At 36.5% G+C, this 23,670-nt stretch overlaps 1 protein-coding gene across 1 annotated transcript; it reads left to right on the plus strand.

The window, feature by feature from the left end:
* Positions 1 to 84: 84 nt before the first annotated feature.
* LOC140153740 (adenylyltransferase and sulfurtransferase MOCS3-like) lies at positions 85 to 16,965 on the plus strand. Its single transcript, XM_072176571.1, has 12 exons — positions 85 to 213; positions 4,641 to 4,767; positions 5,347 to 5,439; positions 7,197 to 7,317; positions 8,826 to 8,900; positions 10,091 to 10,208; positions 10,559 to 10,667; positions 11,911 to 11,973; positions 12,512 to 12,675; positions 14,261 to 14,408; positions 16,021 to 16,110; positions 16,725 to 16,965. Exons 1-12 carry the CDS (start codon positions 103 to 105, stop codon positions 16,874 to 16,876), a joined length of 1,371 nt encoding a protein of 456 aa, XP_072032672.1. The 5' UTR covers positions 85 to 102; the 3' UTR covers positions 16,877 to 16,965.
* Positions 16,966 to 23,670: the final 6,705 nt, after the last annotated feature.

The following is a 23,670-nucleotide window of genomic DNA, read 5'->3' on the forward strand; positions in this document are numbered from 1 at the left end:
GGCTGGGCGTTTTGATATAATTGTTTTGTTTAGGGTCAACGAACTTTTATTTACCGACCAAAACAAAACAGCAGCATTCACCATTCACGTGTGTGTGCATGTATGATGGCTGCAGAACAACGTCATGATGAAATCGTTCGGAAATTGGAAGAAGAACTTCAAAGTACAAAGCGAGAACTTCAGATGGTGAAGAAAAAGTTGCACAAATACGAGGTGAATTTATTTTAACGGAAAATCAATGACAATGTGAATGTCAATGAATGACAAAGTCAAGTTTAAGCTTATTGAATCATCACATGCAAGCCTATGCTGCCTAACTGGCCTGTATCTCGTTTCGGCCAAAGTACGTCTGTAATACATACCTGTTTTTAATGACTTTGCAACAATGTTTCTATTGTCAGCAATAACAGCTTGCATTCACACTTTTGAGTTTATATGGTGAATTTTCATGTACCAATACATCATAAATAAGTGTACAAATCAGAATATCCTGCAAAGGAATTTGGTCGCAATTCAACGACACTTTTCAAAACAGCTAACATTTACACCAAAACAGCGTCATTAATGGTAGCCTACTTTTTAGCGTATCCTAACTAACAGTTTATCAAAGTTGAAAAATGCGAAACCTCAACCTTTTGCCTACATTGACGAATTCACTCATTTTCCTACACCACCAGTTGAAAAAATGTCCGAAACATGCCTGTGTTATTCCTCAAAACTACATACCTTCATTAATAAAAATTGGAAATCCTAGTAGAAATCCGTTATCGAAAATTGTTTGATAAAAGCGTCACCAAAAGTAATTTTTCTGAAGATAGATCTCGTACACAAAATGGCGGCCTGATGATCGCATCCTAAAACTGAGGACAGCGTGAGTGTACCCAGGTCAAAGTATGTCTCGTGACAAAGTCAATAAGATGATTGACAGCGCAACGCTCAGCTGCGGAGGCATTATATTAATGGCTGACAGCTGACAGGCGGCGCTGTCAATCATCCTTGACTGTTTGTCACGAGACATAGACCTGGGTACACACGCATAAAGCTGGGGGATGCTCACGCGTCCGCCATTTTGACACGCGTCAGGTATCTACAATCTTCAGAAAAATTATTCGTGACGCTTTTATATGGAACCATTGGATAACGGATTTCTACTAGGATTTCAATTTTTATTAATGAAGGCCATGTAGTTTTGAGGAATAACACGGGATGTTTCGGTTTTATTTCAACTGGTGGTGTATAGAAGGTGAGTGAATTCGTGAAGGTGAAGCAAGGGATTGAGGTTTCGCATGTTTCAACGATCTGATAGTAGGATACGCTAAACGTAGGCTGTAATGTCTAATGACGTTTGAAAATGTTTACATGAAAACATTAGCTGTTGCGAAGGTCAGTGTCGTTGAATTTGTTACCTACAAATTTGGTTTCAGGATATTCTGATTTCACTTATTTATGATGTGTACGTAAATTCACCATATAAACTCAAAAGTGTGAATGCAAGCTGTTATTGCTGACAATAGAAACATTGTTGCAAAGTCATTAAAAACAGGTATGTATTACAGACGTACTTTGGCCGAAACGAGATACAGGCCAGTTAGGCAGTCTAATGCAAGCCAATGCAATGGCATGCATTCATTCATGATCATTATCATGATTATTTAAAAGCTGCACCATATTATTAGCTATAACCAAATTAGGTAATTCTTGGCCAAACTGGAACACTGTGAACGCTATACCGCGATAAACACACGCGAATATAGCGCGGTACAGAAGAAAGTATACACGCGCCTTACACTGCGTACACGCTTGCGGCTTAGTACACTACATGGACGCAACGCGCATATTCCAATTTGGCCAAGAATTACTTAATTTGATTATAATTACTATTTAAATCCATGAATCTTTATGCAAAATCAAGCACACTCACGCTGTGATTTGTTAAAACATGTGTCATGTGACAGCAAAGAAAGTTATGATAAATTGAAAATTCACAATCATGCAATAATTAGGGGCTGTGCAATAATAACGAGTTCCCGGGGGGTGGGGTGGTAAAATTTCCAAACGGCTCGCCAAAAATCATGCACTTGCCCCCCCTTGCAGCCCACCAAAAAGTCTTTGCTCCCCCTTGCACATGCCAAATTTTTAGGATCCCAATTTGCAAACCTTTAATGTTCTATATACATGTTGGGAAAGCAGCGAGCAGGAAAATTTGCATTTAAGCGTTTCCGTACGGTTTTCCTAAGCCTTTTCAGAGCGCTTTATTTAAAAGGCGCCCCAAGAATGTGTGCCAAAATTCAATTGCCTCAGCTTGCCAAAAATTGCTTCCCCCCTTTCGGCTCACCAAATATTTTTTGCCCCCCCCAGCTCATAATTATTGCACAGCCCCTTATGGATCAAGCGCCGTAACACATTCTACACATAGCATTTACTCCTCATGACCTTGGTTACACATACCGTACAATATAGTTTCACGATATGCGCTGTCACTTACACACATGTACGTTATCCACCTGGAAGTAAATAACCTGGAATTATTAGACTCGCTCACCAGTCCTATATACACCGTACCTATGTACATTAAAGACTGGCTCGCGCCATTTTGTCTGTCTATGGGAAATACACACTTAATGAGTTGCGCAGGTCATGCAGATATTTGAAAAATTTCTTCAAAATTTGGTCAACGGCAGGGTTCGAATTCAACGGTATATAAAATTAATACCCACCTTATTGTGCTTGCTAATTTAAACACCAAGCCCCGCTTGGCCAGTTCACCACAGAAGAACTTTCTTACACCTGTTACTTTGATGACAGACAGAACAGAATTTACATGGATAAATTTTAACCTTCACTAATTCCCTAAGGAACTTGAACCAAAAGTGCATGGGCTTCCACTTTAAGACTCAGTTGAAACAAAATTAAGGATCGAATGCATTTTAGTGTACAAAAAGGCAAAATTATCGTCAAAGTTCTGCCGAATCTGCACCCTTGTGAAGGGTTCAGAATTTGAATCGGGAATAAAAATATCTTTTCTTTGCGATCAAAAACACAAAAGTACAAGTTTGGACGTATACTAGTGGCAAAATACATTATTACCAAACAATATAGAATAGAACATTTGATGTCAATTTGTCAAAATATTGAAGAAATAGCCCCCAAACAGGTGGAAAGTAGGCAAAAAATATTCCCATTCAAACGCGTGGGAAACTGAAGTTATGGAGGTTGAACATCTTGACTATGACAGTGTGGGTTTATTGATGATGGCTAGTGATAGTTTGTTCCATGCTGTAAGGGTTCTTGGGTATAAAAAGCTTTACTTCTACAGGGACAAATAACTTTATAATTAAACATTTTGCTAGGCAAATCCAATAAAAAGTACCGGGGTAACTCACTACTTTAGCTTTCACCATCTGGGCTGATGGCTTGATCACAAGTGTCTTGGTCCATCTGGGCTGATGGCTTGGTCACAAGTGTCTGCTCAAATCAAAAACAACATCACTTCCGGGAAATGTCAACAAGCCGTTTCGTGGGAAAAGCAGTGGACCAAGACACTTGTGATCAAGCCATCAGCCCAGATGGCGAAAGCTAAAGTAGTGAGTTTCTTTTTATTGGATTTGCCTAGCAAAATGTTTAATTATTTAATCTACAATCCTACAAAATGCATCTATTTTCTACAGGGACTGTCTTTTGTAAGAGCATTAAATAGCTCTTGTGGAGCCTTCAAGGAGAGCTGTTTAGAGCATTTGCAATAAAATGTAAGGAGAGAATGGTCAACTAAGGAGAGCTAAATATCACTCTCCTATATCAGATTTAAGGGGGTACTACATCCCTGCCTAATTTTGTGCATATTTTGCATTTTTCTCAAAAATTATAGAGCATTGATGACAAGTAAGGTATATTATAGGGGCAAGGACTACAACTACTGCATTGAAATTTTTTATTTCAGCACAGACAACAGTTGTGGAGTTACAGTAAAAAATGAGGGAAAACCAATATTTGATCAATAAATCAATAACTACTTGGCTTGAGTTCCTGAATTTTCAGTGCAGTAGTTGTAGTCCGTGCCCCTATAACATATCTTACTTGTCACCAATGTGCTATAATTTTTGAGAAAAATGCAAAAATAGGCACAAAATTGGCCAGGGGTGTAGTACACCCTTAAGGAGAGCAGTAGATAGCCATTGCTCTCGCTCTCCTCAAAAGGCATGAAAGGCAGTCCCTGCTTCTATGAATCTTTTGTGTGATGATGTTATAGTATACTGTGCTACAGGCTAGTTTCTTCTCCCACACATTACGTTTCACTACCTGGAAAGAATTGATCAAAAATTGAATTCCCTCCTGAGGTTCATATCTGTCAATGAGTTGACCAGATCACAAGGATGTCATTATAGCTAGAGGCAGTATATAACACAAATGGGTCAATGAGTTACATAAAAATGACCTTGTGTGGTATTTAGTTCCCAGGAAGTGAGTTTTGCCTGAAGCAATTTGTGGTTAAACGTTGATCCCTCACTACAAGTGATCCCTCACTACAAGAGTTATTACCATCGATTTGGTTGAAAAAGATGAGACATGATTAAATCTCTCCAGGTAACAAAACGTAATGCAAACAAACAAAATTGTGTAGCTGTTTTGCTATTAAATTCTAGTTACAAGACAATGGAGAGAAGAGTGAGACTACTCACCTGAATCCAATGAAGGTTACATCCAAGCTGACAAACAAAGATATCGCAAGATACAGCAGACAGCTTATACTACCTGAAATTGGGGTCAAAGGTAAGATTTGTGTGCATGTACAGGTGCATTCATGTCAGACGATCCAAGACAAACAACAGACCGGCCAACTTTGCCTTCCACCATTACTCTGGCCATTTGCGCCAATCCGCTTGAAATGGGGGGGGGCAAGCGGCCTGAATTGTCAAAAAGTGGCTGAAAAGAACAAAAAATGGGCCATTTTGGCAAATTGTGGGGGATGGTGGGGACACAGGGAGTATGGAACAGATAAATTAAAGCTCTGAATGGTTTGGACATGTAGCGAGAATGGGGAATGATTTTTTGAAAACTATTTCTGAAACAGATCTGATGGAAGACAAGATATGGTATATATCATGGACATCAAGGAATGAACAGGCCTGAATTGAGAATAGGCCTACCTGCTGCAGGAGAGCAGTAAAACATCATGAAAACAATTTATACAGCAAATATAATGAACAGGGAAAAATGCAATGGAACAAAGATGATTGCTTTAAGAGTCAAGAAGAAAAAGGCACTGGTTACTAAACAAAGGTTAGAGACTTGCATTGATATCAAAAAGGTAACTGTGAAACTATTCTACTATTTCTAATTTGATTGCAGGCCAGCTGAATCTCTCTAATAGCTCAGTGCTGATTGTAGGAGCAGGAGGACTTGGGTGTCCATCTGCCATCTATCTCGCTGCAGCTGGCATAGGTAAGAATATTAAAACAATAAGCTATCAAATTGATCAGAAAACGGAACTTAAAAAATTGTTCAGCTTTTCATGCTATTGCACTTTTTAACATACATGTAAGGCCATTAAGTGAGTTTTGGAACAGGAATTTTGTTATTCTGATCAGTCGTCATTTTGTAGATCAACAAAGAGTTTAAAAAACACCTGCACTGTCTACTTCCTGAATTTTAGTTGAAGAGGCTACATATTTGTTAGAGATTGTTTGGAATAGGCTATACATGCAGTCATCTGTTGTCTTGTATAGGTTTTCATACATGTAGAATGTACACCTGGTGCTTACTTAGTAAAACAAACAGCTTATTAAATTTCAGGTGACATCAATTTTTCCAAATTACTTAAGGGGGTACTACACCCCTCGATAAATTTGTGTCTATTTTTGCATTTTTCTCAAAAACTAATAACACAGTGGTAATGAAAGTTATACATATTATAGGGGCAAGGAATCCAGTTACTACACTGTAATTTCAGTGACCCAAGACAAGCGGTTCGTTATTTATGATAAAAAATAAGGTACCGTTAGGATGTACCTCATTTCCTATCATATATACTGAACCGCTTGACGTGAGTCACTGAAATTTCAGTGTAGTAATTGGATTCCTTGCCCCAATAATATAAATAACTTTTGCTACCATTGTGTTATTATTTTTTGAGAAAAATACAAAAGTAGTTCACAAATTTACCACAGGGGTGTAGTACCCCCTTAATATACATGTAATTACTGTGCTATCTTCAGTAGATAGCAGATATTTGCACCCTGATTATTCCCCTTCAAGTAAATTGTACCAGGTTTATTTCTCATATGTGACCAGCTCCAACAAACCCGGAAAAAGTCACCAGGCATGTTTTTGAGTTATATGCCTTTAAAGATGACATTCCCATAAAAAAATTAAATTTTGGAATTCTCAATTTCATGGTATATTTTGACCTTGCTACTGAGTGGACTTTCAAATCCTTGAAAGTACTTATTAAAAAGAGGTTTATCTAATCAATAATTGACAGTTGAACTATGATAATCCCTATTCAATCCTGTGTAAGGCAGGAAAGTAATTAGCTCATAACTCATACTAGCAATTTTGCAAATATACCAAGGTATCATTTACAATATTATCCATATCTTGAAAAGTATTGATGCTATGTATATAAATTTGGTATCATATTTTAGCTTATTGTTCCGTGCTTACATTGTTATTCAAATCATGAAATGTTAAAAATGCGAAATGAATTATACAGATATGAAATTATAAGTGTATAGGGTTTATTTCTTCCTGTTGTGATATGAATCTTAGGGATTCATTCACCGCGCGTACTCATACCCAATCAGGACCTAATCACCCACTCAGCCAATAAACGAACATGCTGTGAGGCTATCGTAGTAGAATAAATGATTCAGCTACACAAATCGATATTCGTCAGTCTATTTCTTCACTTCCATTCACTGATTTTCAAGAGATATGTACTTTTGCAATTTGCCATGATTTTACATGTTTTTCAATGGACATTGGACAAGTGCCTTGAACTTCAATAACTATGGGCTTTTATTTCACACCCACAAAGTAGAAAATTTTCAAGTTTCTATACATCTCCTTGCACATACAGTGATGTGTTACATACCTCTGTAGAGGTGTTTATGATTAAGAAATATGGAAATATATGAAAAATTTTGATTTCTTTTCAGAAGAAATATGGAAATATATGAAAAATGTTGATTTCTTTTCAGGAAGGATTGGTATAGTAGATTATGACAGTGTAGAAGTGGACAATCTACACCGACAGATTCTTCACACAGAACAGACCATTGGACAACATAAATCGGATTCTATGTCTGTGGGAATACAAAGGTATGAGGTAACCTTGTGTATGGAAGATAGATGATTGACTGGCTCATTTTTGTTGTTTGGTTATTTTGTTTCATACATAACCAATTATTGTGTTTGCTTGAGCTTGAATTGTGATTTTCATCTCTGTATGTAAACGACTTTTACAGAGTATTTGAGATATGAGTTAAAAATTAGATTTAAAGTGCATTTAATTAAAAAAATAACTCTATTTTTCAAATTTAAGTACATTTTACTTCAAATATAAGTACATTTTATTGCAAATATAAGTACAATTTACTGCAAATATACGAGGGGGTATCAAAAAGTTTTAGAAATCGCCCAGAAGTGAAAGAGCTATATCAATGAAATTTTGTCAGTGCAATCACTGGTCCTTATGTACACTATGATGCAAAAATGGTCTCATAAGAATGTTTACTTTTTTTACAGGCGCTAGATGTCAGTACCTGCCTATGTAACCGCATAACCAGCAAAATGGAGAAAATTGAGGCATGTAGCATGATTAAGTTCCATTTTAAAGGTTACAGTGCCCAAAAAATCTGTGATGAAATAAAAATTCATTTTCCAAAAAGCAACAGTGACAATATCACAATCACCACCGAATTAAGATAACTTTCATTTCATCATCGATTGTCTAGGCACTGCAACCCTTCAAATGCAGGATCTTAATAACGCTGCTTGCCTCAATTTTCTCAATCTTGCAGTTTATGCGCAGTAACTGGGGCAGCAGGTTATTAGCATCTAGCGTCGCCTGTAAAAAAAGTAAATATAGTTATGAGACCATTTTTGCACCATAGTGTACATAAGGACCAGTGATTGCACTGACAAAATTTCATTGATATAGCTCTTTCACTTCTGGGCGATTTCTAAAACTTTTTGATACCCCCTCGTATAAGTACATTTTACTTCAAATATAAGCACACTTTACTTCAAATTTAAGTCCATTTTATTTCAAATTTAAGGACATTTTACATTCACATGGACAGCACCATTTTATTATATGATTAATATAACAAAGTACCATACTTAAAGGAAATGTCCGGCAATCACAACATTATGTTTTATATGTTAGAAAAAAAATTATCAAGCACGAATCACATGGTTTTATTTAAAACAAACTCATATTAACCATAAAAATGAATAAAAACAGCCGTCTCTCAACACGCGATATTCAAAATTCCCGCGCCGAAATTTTCTAGAGCCATGACATCATGGTTATTTGTGCTCATTTGTCGTCAAGCTTCATTGAATTACTGGGACGTCATTGCTCTAGACAATTTCGGCGTGTGAATTTTGAACATCGCGTGTTGAGAGATGGCTGTTTTTATGGTTAAAATGAGTTTGTTTTAAATAAAACCATGTGATTCGTGCTTGATAATTATTTTTTTAACATATAAGACAATGTTGTGATCGCCGGACATTTCCTTTAAGAATAGAGTTTTCTCTCTCAAATTTACTGCAATTGATAAGTTTTATTAGTAACCTTTTCTTTGTCCGTTTATCTTACATAGGTTGAACTCAACAGTGGAGTGTATTCCTTATCATATGCAACTCACTAGGGACAATGCCTTGGACATCATAAGCAAATATCCTTACATTTATTTCTTGTCCGTATAGGCAGCGGCGTAGCTGGGATTTTTGTCCAGAGGGGGGCAAGCCTGTATGGGGCGGGGGCCCAAATCCACCAAATTTCCCTGCACTTGGGGGGGCAGGGGCACAAATAGACAATTTTTGCCAGGCTTATTGATAATAATCGTATGGTATTGCATATCGTATGGATTTCCCATCTCTCTGCCCCTCTCCCTCTCTCTCCTCTCTTTTTCCTCTTTCTCCTCCTTTTCCTCTTTTTTCCTTGCACTAGGGGCGGGGTCCAAATAGGCAATTTTGCCAGGGGGACAATTGCCTCCCTGCCCCCCCCCCCCCCGGCAGCTAAGCCACTGCGTATAGGGTAAGGAAGAATTCCTGAAGGCACTGCATGTGAAAGGGATTTTAAGAGATTTTCCGTACAAAATATTTCCTCTTACAAATCTTGACTGCACCAACAAACTTACAAGAATTATGTGTAAGCTGATTTTATCATAATATTGTATTTCTAGTTCATAAAGCATGTAAATAACCCACTCCATAAAATAATGCAAACTGCTATCCACTGCGTCTACTAGTATATCCCTTTTGAATCATACTGAATTATACTGCCTCACTCCCACAATGAGAAAAATACGTAATTAACTGGTATAAACCATTGCTAGGCAGGAATACATCCTATGTATATTTTCACTGTTGCTTACAAAATGTAGTTGGCAAAACAGGGAACATTACAAAATTATGTAGAAAATTAAACTATTAATCAAAGCAGAAATAAGCTGAATTTGAAGGTATTTTCATTTTGCAGGGACATCAAACACACTTTGAACTATAATAACATATTTGAACAGTCAGGCAGTTTTTGTGTCCTCTGCAATTGACAATTTGTACTGTTCGCTATTTTGCCAAGTGAGTAACAGTGAAACTTTACATAGGAAGTTTTTCCTGCCCATTGAGGAAACATACTTTGATTCCAACTTCATTTTGATGTCAGATTTTATCTTTTATCAGATTACTTTCACGTCTATCATTTGTCTGCTTCAGTAGCAAATCTATGCTTTTTGCCAGAAAGCAAAAATCAGCATTTTTGTGAATTTTAGGCTGTTCTTCTGTTCTGCAGATCACTGATAATCCTGTAATACCTCACCTGATACTGCTTATACAACATATTGTTCCTTAACCTATATAATACATATGATATAGTGTTGGACTGCACAGATAATGTAGCTACCCGATATCTACTCAATGATGCCTGCATTTTATCAGGCAAACCATTGGTGTCTGGAAGTGCCTTGAGATTTGAAGGGCAGGTAGGTATATGAATGAATACGGCAAAACTCTTAAGGCACCAGTGGCAACTTTCCCTGGTTCTTATTATAATTAAATGGGTAATAATCACAATCATCCAATCTCAAATATGTTGCTCTGTTTCTGATTCAATGAGTCATTAATGATGCATGGGCTCAGCACTGAACAAAAAAGTTAGTTGTAGGGCCTAGATGATGAGTTACAAGTCTATTTTTGAAAGCTACCGGTAACTTGGATTTGACGACGTGCAATATCAGCATTAATAGCTTGTTCCAGTCATTGATGGTTGACAGAAGTTTAATTGAATATGTGAACGGCACCCTAAAACCCTTGTGTTCTTTATATGTTGCAGTTAACTGTATATAATTATGAAGGCGGTCCTTGCTACAGATGTCTCTATCCTAAACCACCACCAGCAGAGACAGTGACAAACTGTTCTGAAGGAGGCGTGCTTGGTGTCAGTAAGTATATATGCTGTTATTACTGAATATATATTAGCTATTTAAGGATGGGACTATAAAAGTCACCGTAATCAAGAAATTTAATTCTCACTCATGACAGCTCGTACATATACTGCGTACACTCAGGCGCACTTTTTAATTGCTATCTACCTTTGACCTAGCCTAGTGATGGGTGTATTTGAAGACTGTGATTGGTCAGTTCTCAAATGGTAACGTTTATTTCATAGCATATGCTCATTTCGTTGTACATTTTAATACAAATATCTGTGCATACTGAGTGGGCTCAGATGAGTGAGAATTAGATAATTATAGTAGTGAAGCAGTGGTATGACATTTTTATAGAGTTTTTTTTTTATAAATGGCCACTTCCAGCTGTTGATAGTGTTTTGGCTCGGCTAACTCCAATCAGGCCGGAATTAGCAAAGCCAGGCTACATAATCATCCTCGCTTTCAGTTTTCAGGCTACACAGTCATCATTGCATTTAGGTTTTCTCTTCACTAATTCTGAGGGAGATCAGCGATATAGAATAAAACTAGATAACTAAAGGACCAATCACAGGACGAGCTAGCTGGAGGAATGGCGACCATATGCTAATTAGGAGATTGTTGTTTATGTCTGTGACGTCATTTGTTGCCAAAAAATTTTGTGCTGAAAAAAAGTTTTCTCTCCATTACTGTTATATTGTAAAAAACCATATAGCTGTGAAGTTAGTCCAATATGTTTTCGACATTTTGTTTTTAAACAGAAGACTTGACCTTTAGAGGTCATTTAGTAGACTTTTTACCAGCCGTTTTGTTTTCGTAACAACAGTTCGCCCTTTGAAAAGTGAACTTTGACGTACATGGTGCGAAACTTTCTTGCCATCACTTGCCAAGTTTTTTTACAGTGCTTCCCGATTCCTCTTATTGTGTGGTTGATCAGTGCATGAGCGGTAATGACACACGGCACCAGGGCATTCGCTTAACTGCCTTGAAGGAGATGTGCTTGGTTAAAAGCTATTTAAGGACGGTGGACTATTGAGTGTGTGCCCCCAACCCCAACACACACACACACAAATTAATGTTAAAATTTCAAATTTTCAACTGAAAAAGGCTAAGGCTACATTATTTTCAGTCTTAATTGAATCTCATGTTAATGAACTCTGTTTTCTGCATAATAGTTCATCGAACTACAGAAGTTGCAATAATTAAGCATTTTCCACACAATGTTAATCCATTAATTGCAACTATTCTTTTCTTTCAGTTCCTGGAATCATTGGCTGTATGCAAGCTTTAGAGGCATTAAAAATAGCAGCTGGTTTAGGTTGTATCCTTATCGTCATGGTAACTAAAAATAAATTTGTTGAAAGCACAAAATTTGGAAATAAAGGAATACTATAATGACTAGAATACAATTGCATAAGGCCCAAGTAAAGATGGACTTGTTTGTGGGTCATCAATTGATACAGGTGTCCGAAACTGAATACCTAAGTCCATTACCCAAGGGAACATTTTTCAAATACACATTGCTTTGTTGGTCCAGTTGCTGACTATAAATCAAATTTATGGGCCCTGAAGTGCCCAAATCGCAATAAAGCAGTGGCATATGCAAAGGTGGGAGGGGCCGGGTGACATGCCCTCAACTTTTGTCAGTCAGTTGGGGTAAATGCACCCAGTTGGAGGAAAAATTTGGGGGTTACCAATATTTTTTTTTGAATACTCTTGGGAACTGAGACCTGTGCACCCCCGCCCCACTTTGAAAACCTGTGGACACCACTGCAATAAATCATGGGACATTCTATAACAAACAAAAAAATACTTGCTACATATGACAAATTAGTGTTTTCCTTAATGATATAATATAGCCTCATACAGTCAAAAGCTGTTGGTGTTTGATGGTCTGGATGGGACATTTCGTACCATAAAGCTACGAGGACGGCAAACTAAGTGTGCAGCGTGCGGTAACAACCCAACAGTTACGTCACTCATTAATTATGTGGAGTTCTGTGGGGCAGGTGCCAGTGACAAGGTAAAGTGATATCTTTGAACAAGTTCATCTGGATTGTTTTGAAACATGATTTGGAAACAGTTTCATTAAATCAAATGCAGTTGTAAAAGATTCTATATTCGTAACCAGATTTGATCCAATCAGGCTATAGTCGACAATAATGAAACTGAGATATAGGCAAAAAATATATGTAAATGTCACAATATCAGTGTACTGAGCAAGATGGTAGTAACTCATTTTCAAAATTTCTGACTTTGGCCTGAGTGGATCAGATTGGGTCACATTTACTCATGTTTTGTTTTCAGTGATGTTTCTATAATAATCTGTCATACCACTACTCACTGTCAGTGGCGTAGGAAGTTGTGATTTGTTGACCCAATTCTTTTCTTGCATGGTTTGAAAAAGTGAAGAGCAAAAAAAAAATAATAATAGGCGGTACTGACATAAAACACAACAAATTTTAGGTATAATTCACTATTTTTCATCATTTTTTCAATTCTCCCCTTTTTTTCTGTCACCCTGGGTAAAAAATTGTCTATTGTTAACTCAATTTTTTTTTCACAAACGTCTTCCGTCTACCGATGGCTTAAAATGAACCGACGGCCATGAAGGGGGGGGGGGGAAACTGCCTTATTGGGTGTGGTGACTGCCTTATTGGGTGTGGTGATGAGTTGATCAAAGATGTTATGTAATTTGTAGCCCCCCCCCCTTTTTTTTATTCATTGAGAATATTGTCTCTTCTCCTGCTAATCCAGATAGCTTCCTTAACCCTAACCGCCTAAGGGCTTTTTGGCGACGGGAAGGGAATAAAGAGAGAAAACAAAGAAAGAAGTTGTTTGCTCTGAGTGGGATGCACACACGAACAGCGCATATATCAAGTAGTAGTAATTTGTAGTACCTGGTCCTGTTAGGGTTAAGCCACCTGGTAGTTTTGGCCCAATCTCATTCAATGTTGTGGTATATTCCAAATCCTCCATCTCATTCATGTTGAAGTTTGTATGAAATCCTCGCAAATCCTCATTCATTGTTGTGGTTTGTACCAAATCCTGCTTTTCAATTCCTTCATGTTGACCAACTCATCACTCCACTCCACTAATTTCATGAAATATTCTTATTCAATGGGTGCGTCTTGTAAAGAATTCACGTAATTTGATTGGTTTTCTGGTGTATAATATCTCACAATAGTTGATAGTGATATTAGTCAGGACGCGCGCCGCCATGCAACGGCGGCACGCTTGTTGCTCCTCAATGATCGCACGATAATGCGTTCGCGTAATACACATGAGAGAACTAAGAACGCAATTCGGCGGGTTAGATGTTCGTGATGGTTTTGTTCATTTAAAACAACGGGGATGTCCTCACAAAAGTAACTTTATTTTTTTTCTGAAAAAAGGCAAAAATTACATTAAAACTGAATAAGAATGAGAATAAAAGATAGGATTTTGTCTTTTGCCTATCCAATATCGTGTCATAATGGATGGGGTGGCCAATATTTTTATCGTAGTGGATACCGGCTGCGCCGGCATCCACTACTCAAAAGACAAAATCCTATCTTTTATTCTCTAAATCAATTTACACTTTATTCCAATGACTTTTCTATTGACAGTGTATGAATCTAAACATCCTAGGTGCAGAAGATAGAATCAGTGTACAGGAGCTGTCACAAGTAATAGAACATGATGCTGAGAAGTGTGTACTGCTGGATGTCAGGTTACCTGTAGAATTTGACATCTGTCGATTACCAAAGTTTATAAGTATCCTTTATATTAGCCAGTGAAGTAGACCGGTATTATTATCTCAGAGGCTTACTGTTATCTATTATATGTTTTGTTACATAAACTCAACCCAGAAAGTATCGAAATGATTATAGATGGTCAGATATATCGGGAACTGAAATATATAGCAAAAATTTATTTAATGTATATAAAGCGCAGCTTTCTCCTGCGTATTTTGATACCTCTTTTGTCGCTCTACGATATCATTTGGTCGAGTTATGGGCGCTTGAGTGGCTTCAAGTCAGATTTTGATTCCAAAAATGTATAGTTTGTTATGTGTCATTCCTTTCAGGAGGGCGCTATGACGAAAAATGTTCATAGGTCAACTACCTTGAATTCTTGACCATAGTTAACAACGTCTGATTTTGGTAATTTTGGTGTAAATTATATGTTTTCTTGCGTGAGAAATACAACTAAGCAAATTAAAAAACTATACAAGGAACCGATGACCCTCTTTTGCAACATGGCTGCCAAAAGCATCCATATTGTAATAAGGAGGTCATCGGTTCCTTGTACAGTTTTTAAGGTGCGAGTTATATTTCTCATGCAAGAAAAAACATATAATTATAGACACCAAAATCGGACGTTGTTAACTATGGTCAGAATTCAAAAGGTTGTTGACCTATGAACATTTTTTCGCCTATAGCGCCTCCTGAAAGGTCTGACACATAACAAACTATACATTTTTGGAATCCTCATGACCATACAAGAGTAATTTGATATATTACTTGACATAATTGGAGCATTCTGAAAATTTGACCCCCATGTGACCTTGATTGACCTCTCCCCTGAATGCCCAGAAGTTTCAGGAGGTGAGCCCAAGCTAAATTTATTCAGAATCAATCAAAGATCCCAAAATGACTCTCAAACTTTTGTTCTATGATTTGGTCACGGATTCTACAGGCTGGTCCTGTACTAAATGCGATGAAGCGATCTATTGCGATTGACATCATGCCGACTGACCGAATACTATTGGATAAGCCACTTGTTTGCCCAAGAGAAATCAGTCGCTGAATTTGTGAATGTCTTCTGGACAGACAAGTAGACAATGCTGGACTTGAATGTATTAGTGGTATAAATTTGCCTATATGTGTACATGTACACCGATTTGAAACTAAAAAGTCATAGCAACTCTCAATCAAAATTATGGGACAAGTCTGTGCCACTATTGACACAGTACACAAGTATTTTTACCTTTAGATGCACACATATTATAGGCTAAAAATCTCTCAGTTGCCAATGAAAGTGACTTTATCGGTTGCACAGGGCAGTTGGTATATATCGAGTGTCACCATAGACAAACAAGTATCTAGACCATCAACTGTCCATCCCTAACCATGGCTTTTTAGGTGAAGCCACGTATCCGTGGTGATTTTTACCAGATTACAGGAGTTGCCCTGTTTGGTGAAATAGAAGCCCGTCAACGAATACATGTCTAAAAAGAAAGACTGTCTCGTTTGCATCTTTGCCAAAGTTGTTGCTATGCAGTTTCAACTTCACTAGGTGTACCAAATTTGGTGGTCTGGACCCCTGTCCAGTAGAAATAATCAATTTGATTTATTTGTTCCTTAACACAATGATACTATCACAGATATACCAATAAAAGAACTTGAGAGTGAAATTTCATTGGACAAACTACAACATGTGATAAGCCAAAGGTCATCAGGGGATAAAACACAAGGTGAGATATTATTTACAGAGTTTCTATTTAAGAGTCCTAGACCGGATCAACAGCCTCATCCCCCATTTTTTCATCATCAAAACTGAGTGGTATCAAAAGAAAGTTCATATTTTTCTCATTACCCCAGTAAAAGTTTAATGCCCGAGATATACTTCTTTTAGATAGTGTGAACAAAAATGTGGTGAATTGTGGTAACCACACCGGAAGAGAATGTACTGTCATATGGGGCATTGTTATACACATTTATATCAAAACTGCTGGAGCAATACAACCCAAAATTTGGAACCATATTGTTTTAATGATAGGTATGAATGTACAGAACAGAACAAGAAAAAAGTGGACCACGCCCCTTTAAGAGATTATCTGGTTCTTGTGAATCTTGTTGTCTTTGTCAAAGTTTTCAAAAGATCTTGAGTTGGTATATTATTCATGTATTTATCCAATTATACTGATAGAAAAATGGACTTTGGAATAAATTTGGCGTTTCATTTGAATACAAATTGAAAATCATTTATATGTGGAAACATCTTCAAATCAATTAATAGAGTAACATCTTTAATGCTATGCTATATTTCTGTTGTAAGTAATTCCTTTTGAATTTTTTTGTATTGCAGTATTTGTAGTTTGCCGGCGAGGAAATGACTCCCAGAATGCTGTGGTGCTTCTTAAAGATAAATTAGCTGCTCTATCAGTGAGGATACGAGATGTAAAAGGTGGACTTTATGCATGGACCAAACACATTGATTCAGATTTCCCAAAATATTAATGTGGTTTCAGCAAACATACTTTTTAATATGTTGTGAAGCAACTCTACTTCCAATTCAGGAAAATACAGCACTAATTTTTGTGATTAAAAATATTATCCTGTTTTGCCATTATATATAAAACTTAGCCCAATATGCACCTTTAGCCTTTCTCAACCAGATGTTGATCTGTACCTAAATTCCTTCCCACAATACCATATGCGTATTGGATAACAAAAGAGATGGATTAACCTCTGAACTGCATCTATTGTTATGCAATATGCCTAGTATCACCTTGTGGGAAGGAATTTAGGTACAAATCGACATCCGGTAGAGAAACCCTAAAGGCGCGTAAACTTTGTCCAAGACATAGGTTTCCTCCCAGACGTCGATTTGTATCTAAATTCCTTCCCACAATACCATATGCGTATTGGATAACAAAAGAGATGGATTAACCCCTGAACTGCATCTATTGTTATGCAATATGCCTAGTATCACCTTGTGGGAAGGAATTTAGGTACAAATCGACATCCGGTTGAGAAACTCTAAAGGCGCGTAAACTTAGTCTAATACATGGGTTTCCTCCCAAATGTCGATTTGTACCTAAATTCCTTCCCACAATACCATATGCGTATTGGATAACAAAAGAGATGGATTAACATATGAACTGTATCTATTGTTATGCAATACCTCGTGGGAAGGAATTTAGGTACAAATTGACATCCGGTCGAGAAACCTTAAAGGCGCATAAACTTAGTCCAATACATGGGTTTCCTCCCAGATGTCGATTTTTACCTAAATTCCTTCCCACAATACCATATGCGTATTGGATAACAAAAGAGATGGATTAACATATGAACTGCATCTATTGTTACATGCAATATGCCTAGTATCACCTTGTGGAATGAATTTAGGTACAAATCGACATCCGGGTGAGAAACCTTAAAGATGTCGATTTGTATCTAAATTGAATACCTGAGTGGAAGGGCCAAACTCCATTTCACAAAAATGAGTTGATCATATTTTAAAAGACCTGTACCGTTGCCATGGCAACATATGTTATAATGTATGTTCATGTACCAGTACTAAAGGTCCCTCAAGATGAAAACAGTCTGTCACTTAAAACTTTTCCAAATATTGTGTTTTTTGTTAATATCTCAAAAAAAGTGTTGATGGAGTTGGGCCCTTCTTCCACTCAGGTATTCAATTCCTTCCCACAATACCATATGCGTATTGGATAACAAAAGAGATGGATTAACATATGAACTGTATCTATTGTTATGCAATACCTCGTGGGAAGGAATTTAGGTACAAATTGACATCCGGTAGAGAAACCCTAAAGGCGCGTAAACTTTGTCCAATACATGGGGTTTCCTCCCAGATGTCGATTTGTATCTAAATTCCTTCCCACAATACCATATGCGTATTGGATAACAAAAGAGATGGATTAACATATGAACTGCATCTATTGTTATGCAATATGCCTAGTATCACCTTGTGGGAAGGAATTTAGGTACAAATCGACATCCGGTAGAGAAACCCTAAAGGCGCGTAAACTTTGTCCAATACATGGGGTTTCCTCCCAGATGTCGATTTGTATCTAAATTCCTTCCCACAATACCATATGCGTATTGGATAACAAAAGAGATGGATTAACATATGAACTGTATCTATTGTTATGCAATATGCCTAGTATCACCTAGTGGGAAGGAATTTAGGTACAAATCGACATCCGGTAGAGAAACCCTAAAGGCGCGTAAACGTTTGTCCAAGACATAGGTTTCCTCCCAGACGTCGATTTGTATCTAAATTCCTTCCCACAATACCATATGCGTATTGGATAACAAAAGAGATGGATTAACATATGAACTGCATCTATTGTTATGCAATATACCTTGTGGGAAGGAATTTAGGTACAAATCGACATCCGGTCGAGAAACCCTAAAGGCGCGTAAACTTATTATGCAATATGCTACCTTGTGGGAAGGAATTTAGTTACAAATTGACATCCAGTAGAGAAACCATAAAGGCGCATATTGAGATGTCAGTTGTCAGTTAGTTCCAATTAGAGAATTGGGATATGTTTCATTTGGCTAAACAGGATTTTTTTTTTGTTCAATTTTAATATTTGGACAATTTTTGGAAATAAAGGCCAAAAACATGCATTTTTAGGATGTTATTTATATGCTGTGACAATCACGCCTATAACGGCTTATATGGCTAATATCAGTCGATACAAAGTATTCTACTTTGGCCTATACACTCTTATTTTTAGCAAACACATTTTCTATTTTATTTTTGAAATAACCAATTACTTACTAAAAATTAACATAAAACATTAATTTTTAAGAGTACTATCTTAGTCTAATCTTAAGATACTTATGTCAAGTGATGGGAATTGGAAGAAAATGTTTCCAACAATTTCCAAAAAAATTAAAACTTTTTTTGTCAGTTAGTTCCAATTAAAGAATTGAGATATGTTTCATTTGGCAAAACAGGATAATTTTTTAAAGTTGTGGAATCAAGAATAATTTCATTCTTTCAATGAATAGTCTTGCCAGACTTACAGCTTGCAATGTGGCTACACTTAACGTAACTTTGTGGTGCCTTATCTACACAATATAATATTTTTATTAACCAGAAACATAAGTATGGAAGATTGCATTATTTCAATGGGTTTTTCTGCAAAATGTAGCTTTGCAAATGCTTTATACAATCATGTAAAAAACTGAAAATTGAATATGCCCGACTGAGACTGATTTTGCTTGATCACATCACAAATAGATCCATGTACTCTACTCATCACTTTGTGTGACGGTTCTGGGAAATGATGAATTTCATTTTGAAGAACTATGGCTTGTTGCAGAACTTGCATTGCAGTACAGGTAAAATACATGGAATTGAATATATAGCTAAATTTGACTCTTGCAAGTAACTTTAATTTTGATCATGGTATTGCAAAAATGCTGTTTTCTATGTTTTCTAATTAAAAGTTATTATATACTAAATGCCTCTCACTTGATCTTGACACTAGGATCAGTACTATGTTTAAGAAATATCTAAATATTGCAGCTCAAAATAAAAAATGTCTTTAGAAATCAAGTGAGATTTGTGTGCATTTTATATGTAAGTACATGTTGTAATTGGAATCACTTTAATTAGCTTCTCTCGTAATGCTTCCATGGACTTGTATTGTCATTAAAATGTGATTATTTTTACAGGCAAGTTCAACCATTTAACCCCTTTATTTCACTAAATCAAATTTGTTTACAAGATTTTCAGGAAATTGTTGGAATTCTATTAGCAATTTCCTTTAAAGGCTCTCCCCTAAACTCAAACTTCAATATTCATAAAATTCTAAAATTCATTATACCTCGCCATGTAACCGAACCAATATATTTTCATATATGACCGTCCACCACAAATGAGCTCAGAAGCCAGTCGTTCGTAAAGTTGAGATTTTTACAGATTTTGAAAGATCATACCTGAAGCTTCAAAATAACACTCCAAAAATTACATTTCATCAAAATTTGCCTTACAACAGAGCACAACACTTGAAACCAGCTCCATAAAATGTAAATTTTGAATTATTGTTAGTGTTTTGTTTAGCTGTGTAACTTTGTAGCTGTGTAAGAGAAGTATGAAATATTCTAAATCTGTGAAAATCTTAATTTTTCTCAAAATATGAAATTTTTGGACATTTTGCACTGTAAATCATATTTGCCGACTTCTGGGATGGCCACATATATGTAGTGTCTTTCAGAAATATGGCTCACGAAATTCAGCCATGGTGTTAAACTTAAGGTAATACACTATTTTAAAGTGTTGTGATTTGGTAGTTCACAATATCTTGCGAATGGTAGCGAGCTTTGGCAAAAATTGTATTGCTCATTTCCTTGCGAGCGTGTAGAAGAATTCAAATATCACAGAAATATTTTATAGGTCCTGTGGTTCTTGAGGTATGTTGTAAAGAGGGCTGAAACAACACTTTTGTAAAATGTACATTTATAACTTATTAACAACAATCTATTTTAAGATCAAACGCAGCAAAATATGAGAATAACTAAAATTGATTGAATTAATTTGATCACATGTATAAATCGAAATGCATCCTACAATAGCTTCCAATGATGAATGAGTTTCTTAAAATATTTAAATTAAAGAAAATCTTGTGTCTATTCGATACTCATGATAATTCATTTTTAGGAATCATAGGCCGATATTCATGATATTTATTTTTAAGAATCAAGTAGGCCGACCCGAGTAGATTTTTTTTTACACAAAACCACATAGGCCTATTTGGCCTCCGTGTTTTGCAAAAATATTGACATACTTTTTTGTATTCAATCAGGTGAGATAAAAGCTATCCTTGTCATGTTTCTCTAAAAAGTTCTAATTGTTTGATAACTAAACCGCTAGGCTAGGTTACTTTTATAGGCCTATGACTATGTTATTGTGTAAACACAATTTTCTGAGACAAATATTTTGTTTTTGTACTTGGCCCGAATCTGATCATACCCCTGTATTTCAAAGACTTTATAGTACTAGCTAGTAGCTTACCTGTTTGTCATTTTTACATGGCCAACGATCAGTCCCACAAGTGCAAGATCTTTTGCACGGCTGGTCAGCTCCTCTACATGGACAACGTGTACGCGACAGACACGAGCTTTTACAGCTACAAACAACTGCATCTTCATCTCTACTTTCGATGAAAGAATTTAGCAAATCCGCAAATGAAACATCCATATTATATTAGAATTATCTTCAATACTATGCAATGTACATGTATACTGTATTATGGCTATAATATAAAAAGTCCCTGTTTAATTGACCCGTGCAAGTTTCATCTTTCAAAATACATAAATTTATTCCAGTAAGTTTTTGGAAGTTCCATCTAACAAATAATATGATTGGTTAAAAACTTTAGTTCCCGCCCACAAACATAAAACAGTCCCAGACCTGGCAGAAATTGGCAGTTTGACAAGTTGACATTGCTGGTACTGGGGTCAATGCACCAAATGTGGGCGGTTTGATAAGTTGACAGCAGTGGTACTACTGTCAGATAAAACTACAGAGGGGGCTGTTATATTGTATGCTTGACAGACTCCCTTTAAGTAAGTTTTTAAAGTATATGATTTGTATAATGAACTTTTGCAAAACATCAAAGTGTTATTTTTCAATAATATATTGATTTAGACAATAAAAATCAAGAATCAAGAATACCGTATCTACCCTTAAAGCCACACTTTGAAAAAATAGATGTGAAAATGAGAGTATAAACTACCAGTAGTCCTGGCATATTGGATGGCCTAGGGGAAAGTTGACCTATATTTGCAAGATTGTCCATGCCTTGAAGGTGAAATAAACCTGTTCATGTTACTATCTGGCCATAGTCTGACCCCAGGGGGTACTTACTACAAATGACCATACAGGGATGTGCCGCAAATATGGGTAGCATTTGCGCCCTTCTGGTATACCAATGACCCCCTTTTTCTAAGCCAATTTTGGTATATGAATGGGTCCTTTTTTCAAAAGTTTTTCAATTTTTCACGAAAAATAGCCCAATTTTGCCTCAATCTACCCAAAATTTTGAAATTGTCCACAAAAATTTGGAAAATTTGGAATTTTGGTATATCAATGGCTCCAAATTTCTTGAAAATTTGGTATATTTATGGGTCCACTTTCAAATTCTCAGCGGCATTACCCCTTACCAAAATTAAACTTGATCAGCCCCCCCGGAGTTTGACCTACTGTCTGGGGCTTTAAAACTTGTTACGGAACAAGTTTACAATTTACACTGAGTACTTTGTACAAGGTTGGCACTCTGCCAGCCCATGAACCCTATTGGGTCCTTTTTTCAAAAGTTTTTCAATTTTTCACGAAAAATAGCCCAATTTTGCCTCAATCTACCCAAAATTTTGAAATTGTCCACAAAAATTTGGAAAATTTGGAATTTTGGTATATCAATGGCTCCAAATTTCTTGAAAATTTGGTATATTTATGGGTCCACTTTCAAATTCTCAGCGGCATTACCCCTTACCAAAATTAAACTTGATCAGCCCCGGAGTTTGACCTACTGTCTGGGGCTTTAAAACTTGTTAACGGAACAAGTTTACAATTTACACTGAGTACTTTGTACAAGGTTGGCACTCTGCCAGCCCATGAACCCTATTGAATAGCGTCCCAATTTCAATGTGCACATTTCCATGAAAATAATTTGCGGCATTTCAGCAGTGTGATATGCAATCAAGCAATGTCAGTCTGATCAACTTTGAGATGCATTCAAATTAAATGCAAGTTTCTTTTGTCTTGTTAAAGGGAAACTAGACTACAGTGTTTACAATAAATGTGACGTACTGTCAAAAGGGGACACTTTTTGGCAGGTTATCAATTTTGAGGTTTTTACATATCTTAAATATCGAGATATTTTGCTCCACAACACCATTTTCCCCAAAGAAATCGGACATTCCTTTATTGATTTTGTATGTTATGGTATTATAAAATTGGAAATTGAGATATCGGCCTTTAAAAATATTGTTGACAATGTTGAGAGTAGGAATTACCTTGAAAATGTCTCAAATAAATGTCTCAAAAAATACAAGACAAGATGCCAGTTATATTCTGGTCTGAAACTATCAGGCAAAATTTTTAACATTAATAACATCACAAATTCGCAACAAACCCAAATTGGGAAAAAAATTAGCCCAGGCAGATTTAGGGTTATTTCTCCATTTATGATCCTGCCCAAAAGTGTCTCCTTTTGACATGACATGTCACAAATATATGCAGAGCTGTAGCCAGGGGGTGTACTGTAGGG

Source organism: Amphiura filiformis, chromosome 5 (assembly GCF_039555335.1).
Source record: "Amphiura filiformis chromosome 5, Afil_fr2py, whole genome shotgun sequence".
NCBI classification, from domain to species: Eukaryota; Metazoa; Echinodermata; class Ophiuroidea; order Amphilepidida; family Amphiuridae; genus Amphiura; species Amphiura filiformis.